Source organism: Moschus berezovskii, chromosome 20 (genome assembly GCF_049115385.1).
Source record: "Moschus berezovskii isolate FMDL1 chromosome 20, NW_MosBer_1.0, whole genome shotgun sequence".
NCBI classification, from domain to species: Eukaryota; Metazoa; Chordata; class Mammalia; order Artiodactyla; family Moschidae; genus Moschus; species Moschus berezovskii.
In genome coordinates, this window is record NC_142479.1 from 16,839,393 (window position 1) to 16,865,089 (window position 25,697).

At 41.6% G+C, this 25,697-nt stretch overlaps 3 protein-coding genes across 9 annotated transcripts in view; 2 read left to right on the top strand and 1 right to left on the bottom strand.

The window, feature by feature from the left end:
• Positions 1-11,284, top strand: part of TOM1L1 (target of myb1 like 1 membrane trafficking protein) — a 63,019-nt gene extending 51,735 nt beyond the window's left edge. For all 3 annotated transcript variants that reach the window (XM_055398985.2, XM_088828594.1, XM_055398986.2), the window contains 5 exons: positions 3,429-3,480; positions 5,113-5,218; positions 5,857-5,938; positions 9,706-9,768; positions 10,348-11,284. In XM_055398985.2, the coding sequence (XP_055254960.1) occupies positions 3,429-3,480; positions 5,113-5,218; positions 5,857-5,938; positions 9,706-9,760 (295 nt within the window). In that variant the 3' untranslated portion in view covers positions 9,761-9,768; positions 10,348-11,284. The remainder of the gene's footprint in view (positions 1-3,428; positions 3,481-5,112; positions 5,219-5,856; positions 5,939-9,705; positions 9,769-10,347) is intronic.
• Positions 11,285-11,424: 140 nt separating this feature from the next.
• On the bottom strand, positions 11,425-18,971 carry COX11 (cytochrome c oxidase copper chaperone COX11). 2 transcript variants are annotated; one of them, XM_055398987.2, is made up of 4 exons: positions 18,581-18,967; positions 15,203-15,358; positions 12,250-12,375; positions 11,425-11,869 (listed from the first exon to the last, which is right to left on the bottom strand). In XM_055398987.2, exons 1-4 carry the CDS (start codon positions 18,929-18,931, stop codon positions 11,654-11,656), a joined length of 849 nt encoding a protein of 282 aa, XP_055254962.1. In that variant the 5' UTR covers positions 18,932-18,967; the 3' UTR covers positions 11,425-11,653. The 2 variants fall into 2 exon arrangements, with proteins under 2 accessions (XP_055254962.1, XP_088684721.1); XM_088828595.1 differs by lacking the exon at positions 12,250-12,375 and having other exon boundaries at positions 18,581-18,971.
• A 27-nt stretch (positions 18,972-18,998) lies between these two features.
• STXBP4 (syntaxin binding protein 4) overlaps positions 18,999-25,697 on the top strand; it is a 235,261-nt gene continuing 228,562 nt past the window's right edge. For all 4 annotated transcript variants that reach the window (XM_055398981.2, XM_055398982.2, XM_055398984.2 and 1 more), the window contains exon 1: positions 18,999-19,089. The gene's annotated coding sequence lies outside the window, so the exon portion shown is untranslated. The remainder of the gene's footprint in view (positions 19,090-25,697) is intronic.

The window sequence follows — 25,697 nt, forward strand, 5'->3', positions numbered from 1 at the left end:
CTTTGCTTTTTTTTTTTTGGTTGTGTTTTGCTTTTTCTGTCTCCTCTTTCCTTCATACTCTGGGCTCTTTGGATGTTTTTAATATCCATTTTATTGTGATACTGTGTTTTTGTACAGTTTATATCTGGGGTGGGGAGGACTGGTTGCTTTAGGAACTGCAATTTTTTTAGTGTATTTAAAACCAGTATTTTCCCACTTGAAGTGAAATATAGAAACTGTATTATCATACAGCTCTCCCCTTTATCGGAGAAGGCAATGGCAAGCCACTCCAGTACTATTGCCTAGAAAATCCCATGGATGGAGGAGCCTGGTAGGCTGCAGTCCATGGGGTCGCTGAGGGTCGGACATGACTGAGCGACTTCACTTTTCACTTTCACACATTGGAGAAGGAAATGGCAACCCACTCCTGTGTTCTTGCCTGGAGAATCCCAGGGACGGGGGAGCCTGGTGGGCTTACGTCTGTGGGGTCACACAGAGTCAGACACGACTGAAGTGACTTAGCAGCAGCAGTAGCAGCTCCCCTTTATATGATAGTTATCATATATATTATGTATATATATGTTATAAAAGCCACTACCAGACAATGAAAAATTATTTTACAGTTTTTTCATAATAAGTTTTTACTTGCAGCCCTTAAATAAATTTTCAAGACTCAGGAAGAGTAGACTAGTCCGTCGCATTTACCTAATATTTGCCGTTCCTGTTGCTTTCCTTTCATTTTCCTCTTGTACAGTTTCTCTTGTCTCTGAAGAATTTGTTTTAGCATTATTTTAGAGAAGATCTGACGGCAATGAAGGTTTCTTAGTCTATTTCATGTGAGTATTTCATTTTCATTTTTGTTCCTGAAGGATACTCTCATTGGATGTAAGATTCTGGGCTGCCGGTTCTTTTCTTCCAGCAGTTTTTAAACACTGCTCCAGTGTCTTCTGGCCTAAATGGCTTCTAATGAGAAATCTAACATTCATTCAAAATTCTTGTTCCCATGTTGACTCCGTGTTACTTCTTTCTGTCTGTGCTTACAAGAACTTTTCTTTTTTTCTAATTTTAAACAGTTTGATTATGATATGTCCAAGTATGGCTGTCTTTGTTTTGCTGAGTGTATTTGTTTCCTGTGGCTATCATAAAAGCATTACCACAAACTGGGTAATGGAGCTCACCTTCTTAGAGTTCTGGAGACCAGAGGTCTGAAAGGAAGCAAGGCGTCTCCTCCCCGGACTCTTGCGTCATTCTTCCCCTCCTCCACACTCTGGGCTGCGTAGGCACTCCTTTGCTTCTGCGTCTTATGGCCGCACATTTTGCTTTCTTTCTGCCCCGTGTTTCTCAAGTCCCTCCCCAGACCCCCATTTTTCTGTTTTAAAGTGACGTATCGTTGGATTTAGTGCCCACTCAAACATCATCTCAGTATCCTTAATTATATCTGCAAAGACTCTCTTTCCAAATAACGTGACAGTCACAGATTCCAGAAATAAGGACCAGGACATAACTCTTTGGGAACCTCCATTCAGCTTATTACACTGAACTTCTTGAGTCTGTGGATTTTTCTGTCACCAGATTTGTGAAGTTTTCAGCCTTTATCTCTTCAAATATGCTTTTCAGCACTACATACTTCGCTCTCCCTCTGGGACTTTGGATGACCCCATTGGATCTGTTGTCGTCTCATAGACCCATAGGGTTGTGTTCATGGCTTTTCTCACTCGATTTCCTCTGTCATCTCCATTTTGCTGTTTAGCACGTGTTCATTCTGTATTTTTTAATTCTAAAATTACCATTTGACTCTTCTTTATTATCTTGTGTTTCTTTGCTGAGAACTATTGAATTTTTTTTCAAGTGTTCACAGTTTCTTGTTGAAGCATTTGTATAAAAGCTGCTTTAAAATTGGGAGATAATTTCATCATTTGTGTCCTCTATTAATAGGTATGAACCACTGCTGTCTTTTCTCTTACGAGTTTAAATTTTCTCAGTTCTTCATATGCATCGTGATTTGGGGTTGTATCTTGAGCATTTTTAATGATGTGAAACATTTGGTCTTACCTGAATCCTGTTGAGAACGTCGGTACTTTGATTTTAGCAGGCAGACAGCCTAGTGACGTTCATGCCGCAGGTTCAGCCTCCCTTCTGTGTGCTTTCGTTCTGATGTCAGTTGAGTTTTCAAAGCCGTTGCAGTGTTCCTGAGATGTGTCCCACACGTGTGCCACCCAGTTGTCACTGTAAGGTCTGGACAGCAGGCTGTGTGTTCATTTCTCAATGTCTTTAACCCACTCCAGTACTCTTGCCTGAAAATCCCACGGATGGAGGAGCATGGTAGGCTACAGTCCATGGGGTCGCAGAGTCGGACACGACTGAGCGACTTCACTTTCACTTGGCATTGATTGGGCTCAGCCGTGCATGCACAGATCAGGGTGTAAGACCAGGACTTCATAAACAACTTTGAGGTCGTTTTCCTGAATTCCTCTGTCTTTGTGGTTTCCCTGATTCTTTGCTTTCCTGGGATTCCCTTTTTGGTCTCTCCCATCAGAAAGCTGCAGGTTTACTGTGTCATGCATTTCCTTGACTATGCTTGTGTTGGGGGCCAAATGGCAGGACAGAAAGGATAAAAGAAACAAAGTTTTGCCTCATCCTCTTGGGATGATCACAGTTCCCCTCTTAGAGTGGAAGTTGCCTCTCAGAGGTTTAAGCCACTGGCGGTCCCCATTGCCTCTGCTGTCACTGTGGCCACCTTGGGATTGCCCGGGAGTTAGAGTGAGAGAACCAAGAAGCAGAAAGGGATGGGGCTTGCCCCGCACACTCTGGGGGCTATGGTTTCTCTTTCCTGCCTCTTGAGTGAGATTGAGCATCTTCTCCTGGAGCTCGCTGTGTCCTCACTGTCCAGCTGGGCTTTAGGCTGCACTGCATGCCAGTTCGGAAATACCCAGAGGGGCAGAACATGGTAAGTTCACCAACAATTCATTAATATTCCAAGTCTAGTCTTCTTTCCCGATTAGCCTTTACCTTGCAGTTCTCAGATATTTGCCCCATGCCTTCTGTCCAGATTTTATAGTTGCATTTGGCGAAAGAGACAGGGCAAGTGTGTTTACTCCAACTGCAAACTGTCCCCGCATCCTCACCTCTACTCTACCTTGCCTTTGATCCTTTAGAAGTGATGGGGTAGTGGCTGTTCTCACGGGAAGACTGAAGGCCCTGCTGTGACCGATAGATAGCATGCACCCGAGGGCCTCAGGCTGCTGCCACCAGCGCTTTGCCTTCGTTCTCTTTGGTGTTTGGGTGTTATGACCTGGTGGGCACCAACATCACTGGTAGTTGTTCTAAAATTAATACTTCTGTGCAGTCTGAAGGTGCATTTTGGGTATTGCTTTTAGACCAGGAAAGTCGTCTTTTTGCACTGTGTTCTCACTGTAGGGTAATCATGCTGTATTATCACACTATCCTAGGTTTGCCCAAAGGACCAGCCAAAACCTCGCCTCAAGTCATACATACGAGAGTGTAAGTAATGAAGGCCTTCCTGGGCAGTGCCCCCAGGGAGCAGATTATCATGCTAAAAGGGAGCTCCCAGTCCTTGATTTGCATGTTCTGCTCAAAATTTCTTCATAAGGTGTTAATGAAGCCCTTGTTAGGGCTTTTCCTTGTTGCTTCTTTAATCTTTTAAGATAAGTATAGTCTCACTTCCATTAGAAAGATAGGAAAGGATCAGAATTCCCTTGGAACTGTTTCTATGCTATCTTTGCTCTTTCCTCCCATCCTCTGATGGACTTCAGACAAGTTCTTATCTCAGCCACCTAGCGGGCTGAGCTCTTGTCAGGGTCACCGGAGACCTCCCGATGACGGACTAGTCCTGCAGTGCTCAGCGCTCATTCTGCCTGATCAGCCGCCGAAACCAGTCCCCTCCTCCCGTCTGCACACGTGCTTTTGGACACCGCTCCCTTCAGGCTGTCCCGCTGCTCTCTTCTGCACCCCTTTGCTGACCTCTTTCCTCTACCGGCCTCTCAGCGTTGGAGACCGCGGGAGTGAGGCCTCGGATTTCTCTGCCCACATTCTTTCCTCTCTGGTCTTTTGGTCTCGTGTCATGAAATACCACTCAGACTCTGAGCACTTGCAGCTTGTTTCCAGTCCATACCCCTTCCCCACGTGCAGAACTCACATTCCCACCTTCCACTTCACATCTCCCCTTGCTTTCTTTCAGCCTCAGCTGCCGATTTGCTCCTCCGCCGTCTTCCCCATTCTGTAAAGGACCACTGTTTCTGTTGCTCAGGTCAAAAACCTTGGGAAACTGTGCTTTACCTCTACCATTTTACCTCTGCCTTCAAAATATGTCTGTTATCCAGCCACTTCCTCCCACCTCCCCTTTATGTCCCAGTGCAAGCTACATCAGATAGGCACCGCAGTGGCCTCCCACAGGGCTGTTGTTCCAGCCTCCGCCTCCCTCTCCACCCACCCCCACCCCATCATACAATCTGTTCTCCAAACAGAAACCAGAGCAATCTTTTTTAAAAATAAACTTTATGTTACTCATTTGCTCTAAAGCCACTTGTGGTTTTCTGACTCCACTTTACTCGATAAAAGCCTGAGAAGCTGCTCTGACCTCTCCCATTGCCTCTCCGGCTGTACATCCGGCCCCCTCCCTTGGCTTACTCTGCTTCAGCTGCACTGGCTCTGTCTGCTTCAGAGCATATGACCCGTGTCCCCTCAGATAATTGCAGGACCCCCATCAGTCAGGGCTCTGTTCCATGTCCGCAGTGGTGAGGCATTCTCTTGACCAGGTCTGACAGATAACACTTTTTTGTACTTAATGGTTTTGCCTCTTTGAGGCCAAGGTTTTATATTTGGTGTGGGACAGGAGACTCTGGACTGAGCCATACATACCTGATTTGTTTTTTTAAGCAATGTATTTGTTTACATTTTATATGGGAATTAAGGTGCAGGGGGCATGAAACCAGACAGAAAAGCAGTAGGTTTTGTAAGGGAATATTACCTTAAAAACTAAAATAATAGCTAATCATTAGTAATTCTTACCTGATTGAGAATTGTGGTTCTTGGGATAGTGCCACTTGGAAGGCTAGGGATCAAAACCACAAGAGCTTAGAGTGTTTACTTGAATGTGTGCTCTGCTCTCTTCAGTTTCTGGAACATTCAAATTCCATGTTACTGCAGCCGGTCAGCCTACAGACCACTCCAGCAACACCACTGAACCAGAGACTGCCGCCTCTGCCCAGCAGTCACCCAGGTACTTAAGACCTTATCATCTGCACCAAATAGGGACACTTACAAGAATAGATGGGTCTGCTAGAGATTTATTGGTGACTAAAAACAGATATGCAGAGAGAAAAAATTAGAGTGCATTTGCACTTTTAAGCTACATGAGGTAAATTTAAGGCAGATTTCATTATGACCAACTGTTGTTGTGGTCATTTGTCACTAAGTCACGTCCGGCTCTACTTCACCATGGACTGTAGCCCGTCGGGTTCCTCTGTCCAGGGGATTTCCCAGGCAAGAATATTGGAGTGGGTTGCCATGCCCTTCTCCAGGGGATCTTTCCGATCCAGGCACATCTCCTGCATTGGCAAGTGGATTCTTGACTGCTGAGCCACAAGGGAAGCCCCGTGACTGATGTGAGGAGACTGTGGAAATACTTGTGTTGCACTGAATACTGTGTTCTGAGTGCTGAGGTAAATGAACCTTTAGTCCAAATCTGGGCGTCTGTAGACTTGCTGCACTGGGCAGCAGCACTGGGACACCAGTGTGCTTGTTTCTGGTTGTCAAGCTTTTGTTAGGGTCTTCTGTTTAAAGTCAAAGTCAGAGAGAGTATTAACTGTGTGTATCTCCTCGAAAAGTACAATGTGTGTTTCTTTTTGTTGCCTACAGCGATGACAAAGAATGATCTCCAGCCACCCAATTACTGTGAAGTAATGGAGTTTGATCCCTTAGCTCCTGCTGTCACCACAGAGTAAGTCATTTACAAAGTGATTATTTTTTTGTCTTGGTTCCCTTTGGTAGCAGAGCTCACAGGGTTTGGTTATCCATTTAACTTTGTTTAGGCCTTAGCAGAAATCAATGACCTTATATAAAAGTGATTTATGAGATTTTGTGGTGGTTGTTGCTCTTAATGTTGGTCTTGTCATTCCTGACCTTGTGACTTAAAAATAAAAACACTGGGGTTGCACACTGAGAAATAAGCAGAACCATCATGTGCATTAGTGTGTTCCTTATAGATGCCTTGGGAGAAAGTCAGATTCTCTCCAGCTCGAGAAGGGCACTGTTCACTGATTGATGACTGTTAAGCACCACATTGATGGGATATTTTAGTTGTTCTTTGACTAATGCCAGAAAAAACCTTGCATAAGAACTTATTTTTAATCTTCACTACCTATGGCAACAGTGTGCTTATTAATGTAAAAATTACTTTTTAACTTGGAATCCTTAATGCAATATTATTTTTTTATTTTATGTTGGTCAAGTGTATATAAATATTTATGGGATGGTAGCCTTATTAGTCGGAGAAGGCGATGGCACCCCACTCCAGTACTCTTGCCTGGAAAATCCCAGTGACAGGGGAGCCTGGTGGGCTCAGTACTCTTGCCTGGAAAATCCCAGTGACAGGGGAGCCTGGTGGGCTGCTGTCTATGGGGTCACACAGAGTCAGACACGACTGAAGCGACTTAGCAGTAGCAGCAGCAGCCTCATCAGTGGAGTAGGAAATGGCAACCCACTCCAGTATTCTTGCCTGGAGAATTCCATGGACAGAGGTGCCTGGCGAGCTACAGTCCATGGGGTCGCAGAATCACACACAACTGAGCATGCACACACAGGCTCATTAGGTTTAATATATTTTGACTAACAAAGTTACCTCCAAAATTGTTTAAAATGATTAAAGCATTTTTATAGAAATGATCATTTAGAAACTAGTAGCCTGTAGACTGTATCGTCTGCAACTGTGTTTTGTTTGACCTGTGTGAATTTTAAATATGCACATAAAAATTAATTGCCAAGTTAAAAGGTGGGATATTTCACTATCTGAACCTCTGCATGCTTTTTGATATGACGACAATGCCAGGCCTGCATTTTTACATGCTAGCAATAATTTGGGGCTGTGCTGTCTCAGTTCACCAGGCCCCCCACATACCTTCACTGATCTGCCTGACATGTGTAGGCCTTTGAGGTTTTGACCCTGACCCCCTGGTTCACACCCTCAGTGATGTTTTGGAATGATTTATAAGTAAATGAAGCGGGCCTGCAGAATCTGTCTCATCTTAAACAGGCAGCCACTATGCAGTCCCAGGCTTATTACGATAAGCTTAGGAGTTCATTAAATATTTTTTCCTAACAGGATTGTGAAACTTTCATTCTGCTTGATAAAGTATCACTGAATATGTTAGTGGTTTAAGGAATTCGAAACTGGTTAAATTAGGTATGCTGTCTCAAGAATGCATGTTTTTTTTTATCAGTTTCTCCAAGCAAATAGGAAGCAGATTATTATAATCTAGTTAATTATGAGATAGTTGTAAGCAGATATGGTGGTGCAGGAGATATTAAAGGTAAGAAATAGCAAGAAGCTGGAGAGGTGAAGTTTTGGAACTCCCTACCACTTTGAAAGCTCGTGATGCTTTCAGATCGTGGCGCCGGAGAAGACTTTTGAGAGTCCTTTGGACTGCAAGGAGATCAAACCAGTCAATTCTAAAGGAAATCAACCCTGAATATTCATTGGAAGGACTGATGCTGAAGCTGAAGCTCCAAAACTTTGGCCATCTGATGCAAAGAGCCGACTCACTGGAAAAGACCCTGATGGGAAAGATTGAGGACAGGAGAAGGCGGCAGGAGAGGATGAGATGGTTACATAGCATCACCAACTCAATGGATATGAACTTGAGCAAACTGTGGGAGATACTGGGGGACAGGGAAGCCTGGCACGCTGCAGTCCATGGGGTGACAAAGGGTCGGACATGACTTAAGGGCTGAAGAACCACCACCACCACTATAGTTACTATTTTCTGGGTTGTAGGGTGTCTCGGTCTCTTTAAACGTTCCATGAGATCCAGGGAATTTCTTCCTAAGGAAAAGCATAAAATCTTACATGAAAGTCCTGGGATTATCACATCACTGGTTGTCCATGAACCCCAGGTTAAGAATTTCTACTCCAGCAGAACACAGAGTATAGTACTACATACACAATTGATTCATTTGACAAATGCCTGAAAATTAACTATGTACAAGGGAAAATGATTGGTGCCTAATTTATCATGTTGAACCTAACGGAGGGCATATGTAATAAGGAGGCAGAAACTAAATCAGCAGGCAAACATGTATTTGCAGTTTGTGTTAATAGTATGAAAGATACTGACTTGACAATATATAATAGAAAGAACTGATTTAACTGGGGCTTAGAGAAAGCCTGAGAAGTGACATTCAAATTAAGACCTACAGTTTTTAGTGTAGTAACAAGTTTGGGATCAGTGTTGCAGGCCCAGGGGGAGAGAAATGGAAGTCAGGAGCAAAGAGAACAACACGGAACCTATTACCAGAAGTGGAAATCGCAGTTTGGAAACAAAAAGAAGGGAGTGCACGACTGCGATGAGCATCGCTGCAGACAGACAAGGACTCAACACTAGACAATGGACTAAGTAACAGAGCATCATGAGTGGTTCAGTAGCAGTTGACAGGGACAGAGGCAAATCTCAGTGCATTAAAAAGGGATGAAGTAGACAGTGCACAGGCAACTTACAAAGAAACTTAAACACGAAGGATTTGGGGAAAGTGGTGTGGCTGAAGCAATTAAGTAGACATGGGATAAAGGATTGTATGATTTTATAAAATGGGAAATGCTGAAACATCTGTGAATCCTGAGGGATAAGATTTAGTAGAGAATGAGAGGTTGGAAGATTCAGGGAGGGAGACTGAGTGAAGTGTTTAAGCAGCCAGGGGTCAATAGATAGGATCATAAAAGTAGATGATGGTGCAGATGAAAACAGACTTGAAGATTTGGTGATGGGAACATCAGGTTTCCATGTAAAGACATTTAATTTATTAAGATATGAGGTTTTTCCAACTGAGAAGAGGGGCGTCAGAGATTTGAGTAGCATGAAGGAGGTTGAAATACTTCTGTGGAAAATGAAAGACAAAACAGAAACATTAAAATTTCTGGACCAGGCTGGCACTTCTTGAAGTTAGCGATTATGTCTTCAAAGTGCTTTGATTTTTATGAGATTTTTTTTCTTAATCGTGTGTTGCTATATTGTGTATATTAATGCCATATTTGTAGGTATAGATATTTTCTATCTATAGACATATGTTAAGACAAATGAAGACGATATCAGAAAAACTACTATATACAAAGTACAAAGATGACAGTGGTTAAATAAGCTAGAATATTAATTTCTAATGTTTAAGCCAGGGAAAGCTGAACAATTTTAGGTTTTTTTTTTTTTTAAAGCAGAAAGCAAGCTGTCCAAATTTGAGCCACATTTCTCATTAAATTTTAAGACAGTTATATAAGATACATATTTGTAAGATGCACGGGAACAGCAGCATTAGGATCTAAAGTAGTTTTCATAATGTAAGCTTCAGGGCAGAGACCTTCGTTTTTATTTATTGATATAGCCTCAACACCTAAAATGGCACCAGATTTTTAAGATGATGGCAGTTAAAAGCCAAAATAGTACATTGGAATTGATCTGTAACCATAATTATCAATTTACCATGATGACTTATTTGTTTCAGAGCTATTTATGAAGACATTGATGTTTATCACCACAAAGGAGATCAGTCACAGTGACTGTTGAGGTAAAGACTTCAACTCACACACCTTACACTGCACATGATTTTAGTGTACCTGTCACTTTCTACATTTATTATTTACGTTTTGTAAGGGCCATCTCAGTCTGACACTTTGATGAGTGAAGTATTACACAAGTTCCTATGTCACTCAAATTGTAATGATCAATGAGATAGATTCTTTGTGACCATGTTAGCTAAAAATTATAAATCTTGGGAATGCAGAAACTGGTTTATGGTATAAAAATATTAATGCTAACGAAAACAGCTGATCAATAAAAAATTCTTAGCACTAGAATCAGATTTGTCTTCTATGTACAGTTAATACTTGCTGACTGGGACTGGTAGAACCCTTTATTGTTATCCTAGGTTGGTCTGGATTCTATTGCTTTACTAATCATTCCATTTATTTACTAATAAATGCACACAGCCACCAGTAACCTATTAACCATATTTATTCGCTTCACACTTCCCTCATGGAAGTAGTACATTCCCACCTTTCCTCTCCTTGACTGTGGCCGTCTAGTTACCAGGGACTGGGGAAAGAGAGGGAAGGATGGAGATAACTGACTCTTCTTTTTATTCCAGGTGGAGATGGACGACCAGTTCACTAGCAGCATTATGGGTACCAGTTTCCAAAAGGTGGACCCTGTCCAGCTTTGAGACCCAGAAGTTAAAACCTTCCAAAACATCAAAACCACAGTGGAACATTTTTCCTCTGCATTAATGAGATTTAAACAGAAGAGTCACAGTTCCAGAGTAACATATATGGTTCCTGACAGCAGCTTAAGCTTTATCGCAGAAGAACTTGGTTGTAACATATATTCCCTTAAAACTTAGGCAGAACAAAAATTCATGGTACTGAGGCCAACCAGGTTAAGTGTAGCACCTTATGTTTTCACAGGCCTTCCTACATTTGGAATCATCACAAGAGATGGGCTAAGAGTAGATGAAGACTGTTTCAGTACAAAATAATTGTTAATAAGTGAAAGCATGACATGGAAAACCTGTATTATTCAGGAAGAATACTTGAGTGCCTTTATTTAAGTAAAGTTGAATGTAAAAGTCAATTTGCACTTCTTTATAAATAACACTCTTATTTAGAATTATAAATGTGAAAGCTTTGATGACTGTAGTTCAACTGTATTTCATTCAGGTTTACCCTCAAGAGGTCACTGGATTCTACATTGGTTGCCTTTAAATACAATTCTTTATAACACTAAATGATTGTTTTTGTCTTTTTGGAAGGAAGTCTATTGGAAAACATTCAGGATAACTTGTACTTTCCTTTGTCATAAATTATAATGACAAATGAATTACTATTAAAACAGTTCAAGAATTTTTTTTTTTCCAGAAGAACTTCTGATGTTAGTATATCTTCACAATCCCACTTACAATTTAAAATCTGGGGACTTGGAATTATCACAAGAAATGCTGGAAGCCTACTAGATATACTTAGTGCATTTTATTTAAATTTCATGGTACCAGACTTTCAAAGTACTTATTTAGTACTCTGAATGTAAAACAGACCTAGATTTTAAAGGGAAAATACAGTCAGATTTGAAATCAAAATGTAGTCTTTGGGTAAGCTGTTAGGGCTCAATGATTACTCTTTCCTTTTGAACTTTTAAAATAGTGACTGTTTGTAATGAAAATAACCAACTATTTGAGAAATAATAATAAAAGTTTATTGCTACAAGTACGAAGTGCTGATAACCTAAAAGGGGAGCTGAATCATCAAGTTTCTGCCAACATATATGGTTTTGAACTATCATACATTCTAAGTAGGATAAATGAGTTGGGAAGAAAAGAACCATCAGTATGTAACATTTAAAACAGAAGGCTTCATATTAATTACTTCTCTGAGAAGACAAGGTACATGATTTTTTAAAAATCACAAATTTGAAGTAGGACTTAGTTGGTGATTTGAATTATAGCCTGGGACTGGCAACTTATGCCCTTCCTTTGCTTCAAAAAAAGTGTAAGAAAGAGTAATGAGATCAACATTCACCATTCTTGGATCTTCAGCAAATTCAGGATCAATGTAGAAAAATACTGGCATATCTACTTCCTCTTGTGGATTCAGCCTTTGTTCTTCAAAGCAGAAGCACTAAAAAGTTATAGAAAAGTATTCATTAATTAGTATTCTGCTACCTGGAATAGAAACTATGCTTCATTTATTGGCTTTCATAAGCATACTGTTAATTATAATCTTTAAATTCTATGATAGGATAACAGCATCTTTCATCTCTGATGGAGTTTTGCTTTTAAAGAGCGAGAATCAGCAAATTCTTCTAATCTTAAAAAAACTGATATCCATATAGTTTGGCTCTCAACCTCTGCATAATTATTATAAGCAATGAAAAAATAGTTTGATTAAAATGAACTTTCAAAAACTTGTATCTTTTAAAAAAAACACTGCGGTAAATTTAGTACCAAACAATCTCATGTACTTTTATCACATTCTGTAACATTTGCATTTAGTTACACCTGTATTTTATTGAAGTACTGTCCAGCTTCAAACGGTACAACATTGTATGTAGAAATCCCAATTACTGGTTTGTCAGTAGGATTCTTAGCTTTATAAAACGCCAGTGCTGTCTCTCCGGGCACTACCTGTTTTAAGGAAGATACATGTTATCAACACTTTAAATCTTACAAATCTGCATTCCGCACTAACTTAGTTATTCTTTTCATTTCAGACCATAATACCTAATCTAATTTTAAGAGTCAGCAAAATAAACTGTGAATGCTACCCAAGAACATTTGATCTTCAAATGTTACTTGCATGTCAGTGGAAAACCATTGCTCTATTACACATACATTACAGATTGTTCTCTTGTATGTCTGAAGTCTTCAAGTGATAATCTGCGGATGAAGTTATTTAAAATGTGTCCAAGAACAGCCAAGTCTAACTTCTTAACACTTATCCCTGAATATTATATAAACTGACTAAAGATTCTGTTTAGAAAAAGGCTTCCCTTCTCTGGTGACTCAGACAGTAAAGAATCCGCCTGCAATGCAGGAGACCTGGATTCGATCTGTGGGTTGGAAAGATCCCCTAGAGAAAGAAATGGCTACCCACTTTAGTATTCTTGCTTGGAGAATTCCATGGACAGAGCAGCGTGGCAGGCTACATACAGTCCACGGGGTTGCAAAGAGTTGGACATGACTGAGCGACTTTCACTTCACTTTTTAGAGAACGTTCAGTTCAGTTCAGTTCAGTCGCTCAGTCGTGTCCGACTCTCTGCGACCCCATGAATCACAGCACGCCAGGCCTCCCTGTCCAACACCAACTCCCGGAGTTCACTCAAACTCATGTCCATCGAGTTGGTGATGCCATGCAGCCATCTCATTCTCTGTCGTCCCCTTCTCCTCCCGCCCCCAATCCCTCCCAGCATCAGTCTTTTCCAGTAAGTCAACTCGTCGTATGAGGTGGCCAAAGTATTGGAGTTTCAGTTTTAGCATCAGTCCTTCCTATGAACACCCAGGATTGATCTCTAGAATGGACTGGTTGGATCTCCTTGCAGTCCAAGGGACTCTCAAGAGTCTTCTCCAGCACCACAGTTCAAAAGCATCAATTCTTCGGAGATCAGCTTTCTTCACAGTCCAACTCTCACATCCATACATGACCACGGGAAAAACTATAGCCTTGACTAGACGGACCCTGGTAGGCAAAGTAATGTCTCTGCTTTTTAATATGCTATCTAGGTTGGTCATAACTTTCCTTCCAAGGAGTAAGCGTCTTTTAATTTCATGGCTGCAATCAGCATCCGCAGCGATTTTGGAGCCCAGAAAAATAAAGTCTGACACTGCTTCCATGGTTTCCCCATCCATTTCCCATGAAGTGATGGGACCAGATGCCATGATCTTTGTTTTCTGAATGTTGAGCTTCAAGCCAACCTTTTCACTCTCCTCTTTCACTTTCATCAAGAGGCTTTTGAGTTCCTCTTCACTTTCTGCCATAAGGGTGGTGTCATCTGCATATCTGAGGTGATTGATATTTCTCCCAGCAATCTTGATTCCAGCTTGTGCTTCTTCCAGCCCAGCGTTCCTCATGATGTACTCTGCATAGAAGTTAAATAAGCAGGGTGATGATATACAACCTTGACTTACTCCTTTTCCTATTTGGAACCAGTCTGTTGTTCCATGTCCAGTTCTAACTGTTGCTTCCTGACCTGCATACAGGTTTCTCAAGAGGCAGGTCAGGTGGTCTGGGATTCCCATCTCTTTCAGAATGTTCCACAGTTTATTGTGATCCACACAGTCAAAAGCTTTGGCATAGTCAATGAAGCAGAAATATGTTTTTCTGGAACGTTACCAACCTTAAACTTATTTACAACCAGAGTAAATTATATTTAAAACCAAAGTAAAACTGACTAAATAGAAATTTTATTTAGCCAAAAAGCACTAACACTTTTCTCTTGAGAGAAAATAATGGATAAAATAAATCTCAAGCTTTAAAGTATTTGGACACTGACTACTGTCCAAAGGATGCTCTGTCACATGTACCAGATTAGCCACTAATACCTTGTATACTACTATGTGACTGGAATTAATACTCAGAACCACAATCTTTAACACTCTCAATCACTGAAGAGATTCAGTCAGGATTACTAACCTGGGAAAGCACTAACATTTATAGAGTTTTCCAATGAGAGTTACAATTAAACTTTTCTGGCTATTCCTCAATTCATGAGGTAATTTCAGTTAAATCCTCTAGGCAAGATCCTCTATGCAACTTTTAAGTTGCATAGTCTTTCTGAGCTAGAAAATAACTTTTTAGCATGATTACTTCAAAAATCCTTAATTTTAAGAGATAGGGATATTTTGATGTAAATCAGTAAACTACTTTCCAGTGTAATCAATGTTTTTCAACAGTTTCCTATATCATCTCTACCTGGGGTAAATAAGTTTAAGTGTTAGTCACTCAGTTGTGTCTGACTCTTTGAAACCCCAATGACTGTAGCCCGCCAGGCTCCTCTGTTCATGGGATTCTCCAGGCAAGAAAGAATACTGGAGGGGGTAGCCATTCCCTTATTTAGGGGATCTTCCCGACCCAGAGATCAAGCCCAGGTCTCCTGCATTGCAGACATATTTTTTTACTGTCTGATACACCAGGACAGCTGTTCCTACTCTCAAGACTGGTGACCAGAGAACTTTTTAGTGAACTCTTAATATGATTCTAATAAAAATAGGACATTTTCCACTGCTCCAAAGACTTTTACTAAGATGCCGTGTAACTTAAAAGAATATTTTGTTTCATTAGGTGTAATGCACTGTCAAAAAGTAATCTGTGGGAATAAAAGAATCACAGTAATGGAATCTGTCAGGATTTTGAAATTTAGATGAGTGTTTCCTACATTGTGAAACAGTAAGTGATGAAAGAATCAATCTTTAAATTGGATAAAGCAATCTTTCAAACATTGCTTTAAGTACTTACATATATTTCTGTTTGCTGAGGTCTAAAGTTCCACTGGAGACTTGCATGCACATCTGCATTAAAGGTGATTTTAATGATGCGATCCTTAACAGGCACCATGTTTTCAATCTGGTCTGATGCATGACCTGCTACTGCTGATCCTCCAAGTCCAGTAGTCTAGGAAAAGATAACAAGGCATAATATGCTAAACAAAAGTATAGTAGTTTTAAGTTCTGATGACCTATTTACTGGATGAAACGAAATTTTAAAAACAATAATCCAGTAGCAGCAAGGTTTACATACTATCACTGACCATTTCCTATGAACGTGCTAGTGATTTGACCACTTTTTGGGTGTCAAGGGTCTATGTATGTTAAAGTCATATTTTTCTGTTATCACCTGCTTATAAAAATGATCAAAAATGAATCATCTGAAAGAGAATGGACTCTCCGCTGATAACAGAGCTCTGAATTTTTAGCTGAACTTTTCATTAAATATCTTTCTCCTTATTGCTAGTATTTCATAACAACTTATGAATAGAAATAAAATATACCCACAATGCTGTCATTTCAATAAAACTAATTCCATTTTCCACATTCTTATCTGGTCCTTTTCTGTATCATAACTTTTAGTGTACAGATTAGTTTGTAAATTCACTTCTATAGGCTGCTTTCCTCAAGCATCGTTAAGTATTTTGCCATGTTGGTAAAATGTTTCTGTGAATGTTTTCTGTATTTTTTGGTACTGTACAGCTTTTACATAGGTATCTTCAGTTAATCAGAGAACCTGATCTCTTTGGCCAATCAATGGACTAATCATAAGGCATCAGGATAATCTGTATCTCACACTTCTTGCCTAACTTCACTGCTGTTACTTATTTCCTTATCAGAGATGCTTAAAAAAATCCTTACTTCCAGGGTCATCATTCTTCTGATGCTTGAGGTTGCCAGAATTCTGGTCTCCGGATAATTAATCTGTTACTATACTGAAAAAAAAATGCCAAATTTGAGGCTATGGAAGACTCCCAGCAAAATACAGTACTACTACCTTAGCTTGTTAAGTCAACCAGCTTCACTAAACTGCCATGCATTATGAAACTACATTATAACCCTACAAGACACATCAGAGGGCAAGCCTTTATTTACCCTTGTTTAATCAGAGGGCAAGCCTATTCTTCTGTTCAAGAAGGCTACGTTTTAAGATGTAACTTATTTCTGAAGAACCTGAGTCACTTAAATGTCTTCTTTCTGATAGTCTTTGAATACAGTCTTCAAATTAGTAGGTGTGATGATTTGCAAAATTAAACAAGAATAGAAAAAGGCCCTGAAAAGAAAATGTCCTGTGCGCCAGTCTAGTTCTGTCTCTAAGTAGCTCCAAAAACTAAATTTTACTTTCTTTGGGCTACACTTTCTATATTCATAAAATGAGCTTGGTGTATGAAGTGGTTTACATAATCCCTTATTTTTGGCTCTAAAGTTCTGTGATTCCAAAAATTAAAAGAGATGTTCTTTTGGAAATGTCATGACTGAACATCCAACTGGGATTTAAGTTTAGGATTTCAAACCACGATAGATTTTTACTTTACTGCCCTGCACTTTCACCCATGTGAATCAAATTTGTCATTCATTTCAGTTTGGGGCAGGGTTTCTCAATCCTGGCACTAATGACATTTTGGATAGGATAATTCTGTTTGTTTTTTTTTTTTGGTGGGGTGGGAGTTGGGTCTGTTCTCTGCAATGCTGGATGTTTAACAGCATCCCTTAACCTCTACCCACTAGGCAGCACCCTCCCCCTTCACCTCCCAGGTTGTGGCAACTAAAATGTCTTCAGATATTGTTAAATATTCCCTGGAAAATAAAATCACCCACCCACCTCCCCCTGTCCATGCCCCGTGGTTTGGGGAGATCTACACTAGATGTTTTGGATTCAGTTCTGTTTATGACTTCATCAATGGTAGTTTGGGGATTCATGCTTGGTCCAGGCTAGCTTGTGATGAACATTAACTCATATTCTACACTCATCCTCCAGCAATCAAGCCACTGCCCCTTCCCATATAAATGCTGATATATGAGACTAAAAAGTCCTTTAGATTCCAGTTTCATTATTATTGGTGATACCGATGTACAACAAAGTTTGGGGACCCGCTATTACTCACTCAGTGAATGAACTCTGATGCTGGGAAAGGTTGGGGGCGGGAGAAGGGGACGACAGAGAATGAGATGGCTGGATGGCATCACCGACTCTGTGGACATGAGTTTGAGTGAACTCCGGGAGTTGGTGATGGACAGGGAGGCCGTGATTCATGGGATCGCGGAGAGTCGGACACGACTGAGCGACTGAACTGAACTGAACCGAACTGAATGAACCCAAAGTGTAGCTCTCATTCATGGCACAGTTTTAAAACAGAAATTCCTGGACCTTACCCAGGTCTCCTAATCAGAATCTCTCGGGTGGGGAAGCCCTGACACGTTTAAGAAGCTCCATAGGTGACCTAATGCCCAGAGCAGCACAGAACTGTATAAGAACTTAGCGAAACACGCATATGTAACGGATGGAGTAGCCCTGTGCCTGCGGTTCTCAAACGTTAGTCTGCATCAAAATCTGCTAGGGAACTTACTAAACACACACAGATGGGCCCTGCCCCCAGAGTTCCTGATTACACAGTTCTGGAGTTTGAGCCAACATCTGTACTCAAGTTCCCCTCTCAGGTAATGATGCTGCTGCTGCTGGGAGGGTCTGCACTTTGAAAACCACTGCACTAGAGCTTCTGATCTAAAAGGGAGCCCGGAGGAAGTACATTACAGTTACATATTAACAAAGGGGAAAAGCCTCGAAGTCCTAAATCATCTATTCAGTTCAGTCGCTCAGTCGTGTCCGACTCTTTGCGACCCCATGAATCACAGCACGCCAGGCCTCCCTGTCCATCACCAACTCCCTGAGCTCACTCATTATACAAAGTCCTAAATCACAGTAGTTTGTACAGATAAAAAGCTACTCCCAGTTTAAGCAGAAGTAGCAAGCAAACTCCCGTTTCCAGAGTTAACCTTCGCACAGAACCTGTATGTTTCACAGAGGGAATGTATGAACATAAATTACATTTTAAAAGCAGGCAGGCGAGTGAGCGGCAGGAGACTGCTGAATACAGGAGTGCAGGTTTCGGGTGGTAGCTCTGAGAGTAGGGAATGTCGTTCGGCAGTGGGGTACGGGCAAGAACACAAGAGCTCGAGTTGGACCGGCAGCTCTGTCACTAGCTTGCTTGATGAACTTCAAGGCCCGTTTTCCTCTGGGAGGTAATTTCGGACCGTCCTCCCACCCGGCCTCGGAGCCTCGCGGTCTATGGAGCCGCCCGGGCCCTACGCCCCTCCAGAAGGGCCGCCCGGCGGGCCGCGCCAGCCCTACCTGGCAGTAGAGCCGGTAGAGGGGCACGGCGGCGTAGGACGCGCCCAGCATGCCCACCGCCGCCGCGGCCACGTAGGTGAGCACCGTCTTGTTCCGCCGCCGCCAGTCCTCCTCCTGCGAGCGCGTGTAGGGGTTCGTGCTCTTCGGCCGCCGAGCCGGCTGCTCCGCCGGGCTCGGGCGCCTCCATGTCCCGAGCCGCCTCAGCCCCTGCTCAGTACCCGCCGGCCCGCTGCTCCTCGGCCTGAGACATGGCTCTGACCTCTCGGCAGCCCGTGTTGGGCGCCCAAGGTGGCGCCAAGGCCACACGCAGAAAACGGCGTGTCTCCATGCAGGACGCCACAGCCCTCCCATGACGCCCGGAAAGCGCGTCCGCCTGTCAGCTGCAGGGGGCCGGATCTCGCGAGCCCTCCTCGGTCTCGCGAGCTCTGGGTTGAGCCCGCCGCTGCCTAGGCTACGGTTCTCCTCAGGTAGCCGCTTTTGCGGTCGGGCTACGGAGGCCGGGTGGCCGGGTAAGTTCGCGTTTTTGTTAATAACTGTTCCTCCCACTTTGCTTCCCTCCAGTATTTGTTTTAACTTACTTTCAGGAAAACGCGTCGCGCTCCTCCGCGTGCACTCCATCATCACATGGCTTGTGTCCCTGAAATTTCCAGCCCCCAGCAGGCTTTGTCTCGCCCTGGCGGCCGCCCGCGGCCGTGTCCCGCGCGGGCCCTTGGTGGCCGGTCCGCTATCAGTGTCCTGGCTTTGGGCTCAAGGATTACCTCTCCCGGGAAGCCTTCCTGTGTCAACCGCAGCCCGCGTGGACCCTCGCACACCTTTATTTTCTCATCTCCTGGGAATCGGCTTCTGTTGATCTCGTGTCCCTTAACCGCTTGCCCAGTGAAAATTAACCAGTTCTGGGGCGGGAGAGACGTCGTCAGACTGGTTTTTGAGAGGATGGTGACCGGGATGTGAGGATCATTTAAGGAGGGGCTGCAGGGAATGGACTGCTTATATTGAAAAATAAACGCACGGGGGATGTAACAGCTTTTTTCAGTTGTCCTACAGACCAAACTGGGGCGGACGGCATAGCCGATTTTGCCGTAATGAAAGGAAGCATCTTGCAAGGAACTATAAGAGATCAGATTCCGAGGTTACACAGGTCTAGATTCAAACCCGGGTCCTCACTTGTGTCGTTGGCCAGTTATTTTACCTCTAAAACTTAGCGGCCTTACTTGTAAAATAAAAATTGTAACAGTATATATGAAGATATGCATGTGAATTGATTTTCACAGTGTAAACATTTAGTAAACATTAGGCTTTATTGCTAATGTCCAGAGTAGTTATAATTATCCCTATTTTGTGGATGAGAAAACTGAAATCCTGAGAAGTTAAGTGACTTCAAATTATTCAACATTTTATTTATTGTACTATTGTGGGCCAGACTGTTCTACCTACTGGGGCTACAGCACAGAGAAAGTCAAAGAAGATCCGTTATAGAATGTGTCCTTTTACTGAAGGGACTCAGGAGAAAGGCAAGTAACAGATACACAAGAATTTCAGATAACAATCCGTACAGTGTGATTGAAAGTCAAGAGGAGGGGCACCAAAGAAAGGTCTGTTTGAGCCTAGTCCTGGGTGATGATAAGGAGCAACCTACCAATGACAATTCTAAGTCATGTAAAGGCGGGTAGGCAAGAAAGAGCTACTTACCATTGAAAAACAAAAAGGAGGCCAGTGTGTTCCTAGCATTGTGAGCAGGAAGAAAAGTGAAAAGAAATGGGTCAGAGCAGGTATACAGGGCCAGATAATAGAGCCTTTTTAGTCATGTCCAAGGTTTATATTTTTTTTAATTTATTTTTAACTGAAGTATCAAGGGTTTGTATTTTATTCTAAAAATAATATGAAGCTTACAAGTGAAATCTGATTCACATTTTTTAAAAGATACTGGTTTTGGAATGGAGAGTGGACTAAGGGGAAGGGAGCAAAAAAGAAAATACAACAGTTAGGAGGCTTGCAGTAAGTGATGATGGTCACCTTGAAAGAGTAATGGATTAACTTGTGGTCACAGGGCCAGGAAATTACAAACCAAAAAACAAAAAAGTTAAAAAGTTATCTTCTGACTCTTCTACTTTGGCACAAAAATTTCAAGATTCTTTTATTCTGAAAATTTATTCTTGTTATGAGAATGTTTGCCAGTTTTTTTTGTTTTAATCTGTAACTACCTTAGTTCTTACACTAGATTGTCATCTTTTTTAGGTTGAAACGTGTCATATTTTAAATTCCTTACAGCATAGACTCAAATCCCATGCAAATGTTAATGTCACTGAAAGCAACAAAGCATTCCCTTTGACCATTCTGTTTTTCCAGGCAACCCTTCAATGTATCAACAGGTAGCAGCATAAATTTGTCAATAATAATGTCTTTGATTTGGATTTTTGTTTATAATTAGTTGCAAATGAAATAACTCTTTTCCAAGGTACAATAATCTTGATAGCAGAAGAACAGTGTTGACTGCAGTTCTTAATGAACCTGAATATGCTTGTGATGTGGCATAAATCATTATGATAACTAATGCTAAGTAATGGCTTCTACCATTAATGAAATGGGGACACCTCAGGCAAGGCTAGTGCAGCCCTTTCCTGCAGATAGATATGTTTATTTCAAACTTAAAACATCAGGGACTGGACTGACATCTCAGACTTGGCACCTTTAATTTGTAATATCATTTTTTAGCAATAAATAATTGAATCTTATGAACCCTTTCTAGTTACCTATGATCATGTCCAATTTTACATAGAAGGTAAAATAGTAGGTTATTTTTCATACAAACCATTGGGGATGGGGTGACGGTTGAGTGAAATAGGTGAAGGTAGGAAAAGAAGGAAAAATGGAAAAAAAATGGTTTGATAGTCACAATGTTTTCTTATCTGGTTTTTTAGGCTTTCTGAAGATGCAAAGATTATAAAGATGTGTTGTTTTTAAAAATTGGTTTGTAATTACATTTTTTAGTATTTTTACTATGTGTTTAGTATGTTTACTGTGTTTATTATGTTTTACACTTAGTGCGCAATAGTGGCATGAAGTTCTTTCAGTTCAGTTCAGTTCAGTCGCTCAGTCGTGTCCGACTCTCCGCGACCCCATGAATCACAGAACGCCAGGCCTCCCTGTCCATCACCAACTCCCGGAGTACACTCAAACTCATGTCCACAGAGTCGGTGATGCCATCCAGCCATCTCATTCTCCGTCGTCCCCTTCTCCTCCCGCCCCCAACCTTTCCCAGCATCAGAGTCTTTTCCAGTGAGTCAACTCGTCGCATGAGGTGGCCAAAGTATTGGAGTTTCAGCTTTAGCATCAGTCCCTCCAATGAACATCCAGGATTGATCTCCTTTAGAATGGACTGGTTGGATCTCCTTGCAGTATAAGGGACTCTCAAGAGTCTTCTCCAACACCACAGTTCAAAAGCATCGATTCTTCGGCGATCAGCCTTCTTCACAGTCCAACTCTCACATCCATACATGACCACGGGAAAAACCATTGCCTTGACTAGACGGACCTTGGTTGGCAAAGTAATGTCTCTGCTTTTTAATATACTATCAAGGTTGGTCATAACTTTCCTTCCAAGGAGCAACCGTCTTTTAATTTCATGGCTGCAATCAGCATCTGCAGTGATTTTGGAGCCCAAAAAAACAAAGTCTGACACTGTTTCCACTGTTTTTCCATCTATTTCCCATGAAGTGATGGGACCAGATGCCATGATCTTTGTTTTCTGAATGTTGAGCTTCAAACCAACCTTTTCACTCTCCTCTTTCACTTTCATCAAGAGGCTTTTGAGTTCCTCCTCACTCTCTGCCATAAGGGTAGTGTCATCTGCATATCTGAGGTTATTGATATTTCTCCCAGCAATCTTGATTCCAGCTTGTGCTTCTTCCAGCCCAGCGTTCCTCATGATGTACTCTGCATGTAAGTTAAATAAGCAAGGTGACAATATACAACCTTGACGTACACCTTTTCCTATTTGGAACCAGTCTGTTGTTCCATGTCCAGTTCTAACTGTTGCTTCCTGACCTGCATACAGGTTTCTCAAGAGGCAGGTCAGGTGGTCTGGGATTCCCATCTCTTTCAGTAAGTCTTAATATCCAAGTTTCTAATTACCTGGCAGCTTCCTTTAAATAACATGTTTGAAAGGCTACTCCATTTAAAAGGTCTTGATAAGTTTATATGATTGACAGTTAAGGTGAAATGAAAACAGAAGTCATTTATCAGTAAAAGGAATTTTTTTTTTCGAGTAATGTTTTTCAAGATCAGTACCAGCCTCGTGGGTTTGTGAGCTGTGCAGTCAATCACACAGGGCCTTGCTCTTAAACGGGCCCCTTACTTAGTTGGACCGCGTACTTAGTTTAATGCTCCGCTGTCACTATCTTGAAATTGTTAATATTTTTTTTTTAACAAGGAGCTTTACATTTTCATTTTGTACTGTCCCCTTCCCCCAGATTGATTATATCTCAGATGGCCTGACTGACATTTTAACATAATTCAGGCTAGGGTTCAGTCAGCCTACCTAGAGTGAGCAGAAGTTAAACATAACAGATAAGGCAAAAAGCAAATGCAGGTCTTCTGAGAATAGTCAGATTGTATGAAATAAGATCAAGCAAAAATTCATATTCCTTACAATGACCCCTAAGATTCTAAGACCCTACCTGCTTCTCTGACTTCATTTTTCTCTCCCCGTCCACCATGATACCGCCACACTCTTTTTGTTCTGTAAACACTCCAGACTTTTTGCTGCGTTGATACTTGTTCTCCCCCTGGAACACTGGGTCCCTACTTTTCTCCTGGCTCACCTATTATGTGGATCTTAGCTGGAATTTAAATTAACTCTCCTCTGTCTAGTCACATATGATCTGTTACTTTTCAGTATCTGAAACTAGCTCTTGTTGTTTCCATTTTTATTATCTCCCAATGAAACATGTATATGCCATAAAAGCAGAGACCTTGGCATGTTAGGCATACTGTCATAAGCATTTAGCACAAGGGGTACATACGATTGCACTGCTTACCAAGCAGAGGGCAGTCAGTCTCAGGAAACTTGTGTGAGCAGTGAGCTGTTGGTCTAATGATCTCCTTTCAAGAAGCCTAGGACTGCTTCTTTGAAGCAATTATCTGTCGTTTCCCACTGGTTTGGGCTGTGGCTTGCATGTTACTATCCTTGCAACTCCAAGACAAATGAGTTTCATTGCTGATGGGCTTCATTCAGTTCAGTTCAGTCTCTCAGTTGTATCAAACTCTTTGCGATCCCATGGACTGCAGCGTGCCAGGCCTCCCTGTCCATCACCAACTCTCAGAGTTTAATCACACTCATGTCCATTGAGTCAGTGATGCCATCCAACAATCTCATCCTCTGTCGTCCCCTTTTCCTCCTGCCTTCATCAGGGTCTTCAGCTCTTCGCATCAGGTGGCCAAAAGATTGGAGTTTCAGCTTCAGCATCAGTCCTTGCAATGAATATTCAGGACTGATTTCCTTTAGGATGGATTGGTGGATCTCCTTTCAGTCTAAGGGACCCTCAAGAGTCTTCTCCAACACCACAGTTCAAAAGCATCAATTCTTCGGTGCTCAGCTTTCTTCACAGTCCACCTCACATCCATACATCACCACTGGAAAAACGATAGCCTTGACTAGATGGACCTTTGTTGGCAAGTAATATCTCTGCTTTTTAACATGCTATCTAGGTTGGCCATAACTTTCCTTCCAAGGAGCAAGCGTCTTTTAATTTCATGGCTGCAATCACCATCTGCAGTGATTTTGGAGCCCCCCAAAATAAAGTCTGACACTGTTTCCACTGTTTCCCCATCTATTTCCCATGAAGTGATGGGACAAGATGCCATGATCTTAGTTTTCTGAATGTTGAGCTTTAAGCCAACTTTTTCACTCTCCTCTTTCACTTTCATCAAGAGGCTTTTTAGTTCCTCTTCACTTTCTGCCATAAGGGTGATGTCATCTGCATATCTGAGGTTATTGATTTTTCTCCCAGCAATCTTGATTCCAGCTTGTGCTTCTTCCAGCCCAGTGTTTCTCATGATGTACTCTGCAGTCTTCTTAGTTGAACATAAAATCAAGAAATGCTCTGTATGTCCTGTCTGGAATCTGCTTACTTAATGTAGTTTATGAACCTGAAAGAACAATTTATGCCCTTGGAAAGGCTAACAGTGAGTGCTCTTTCCTAAGAAAAAGCCTCCTTCATCTCCTTTTTTTCTTTACTCTGACTCTAAAAACATAAGCATAAACTCTCACAGTCAATAATCGACTAAAGATCAACAGTCACTTGACTGAAATAATCTGGTGAGTCTTCAAAAATATTTAAATGTATATCACCTCAGTAGCTTCTGACGAAGTACCTTTCTCAAGTGCTTTTTAATTATTTATTTATTTATTTTTGTGGTTTTATTTTGTTTGTTTATTTACTTATGGCTACATTGGGTCTTCATTGTTGTGTGTGGGCTTTCTGTAGTTACGGCCAGTGAGGGCTACTCTAGTTGAGGCGTTCAGGCTTCTCGATGTGGTGCTTTCTCTTATTGCCTAGTGCAGGCTCTAGGTTGCAAGGGCTTCAGTAGTTCTGGTGCACAGGTTCCGTTGCCCCTCAGCACATGAGATCTTCTTGGACCAGGGATTACACCTGTGTCTTTTGCATTGGCAGGTGGATTCTTAACCATTGGACCACCAGGGAAGCCCTCTCAAGTGCTTTTTAAAATAATGAAGATGATGGTGATGAAGTAGGAGGCAAAAGAGGGGAGAGGGAAGAGACTGTTTGGATTTGGATTCAGTGTTAAACCAATAAATCTTTCCTCCACTGTTACAACATCTTGTCCTTTGTCTCTTTCCTTTTGGTTATCTTTTCACTTTAGGGGAACAATTAAAAGACTTTAGGGTTTGTTGGCAATATTGCTTGTTAAGAAATTTGAAGTAGGTATAAAAATTTATCGAGGTGGGGAAATTAGGTTCTTGCTCATAAAGCTCCTATGAGTCTATTCTAGAAGTGTTATTTTAGTCTTTGTAATGATAAATCAGTAAGTGTTTTTTTTTTAAATTATAGTACCATGCTATACTTTATTTTTTGAGTATATTCTTTTTTTTTTAATTGGA

Bases quoted from the DNA above. Each gene is read 5' to 3' on its own strand.
- COX11 (XM_055398987.2), bottom strand. From the start codon at position 18,931: ATGGGAGGGCTGTGGCGTCCTGCATGGAGACACGCCGTTTTCTGCGTG. The intron at 12,376-15,202 runs GTAAGTACTTAA...TCCTTAAAACAG, and splicing joins CTCAGCAAACAGAAATATAT to GTAGTGCCCGGAGAGACAGC. The intron at 11,870-12,249 runs GTGTAACTAAAT...ATAACTTTTTAG, and splicing joins AGTACTTCAATAAAATACAG to TGCTTCTGCTTTGAAGAACA.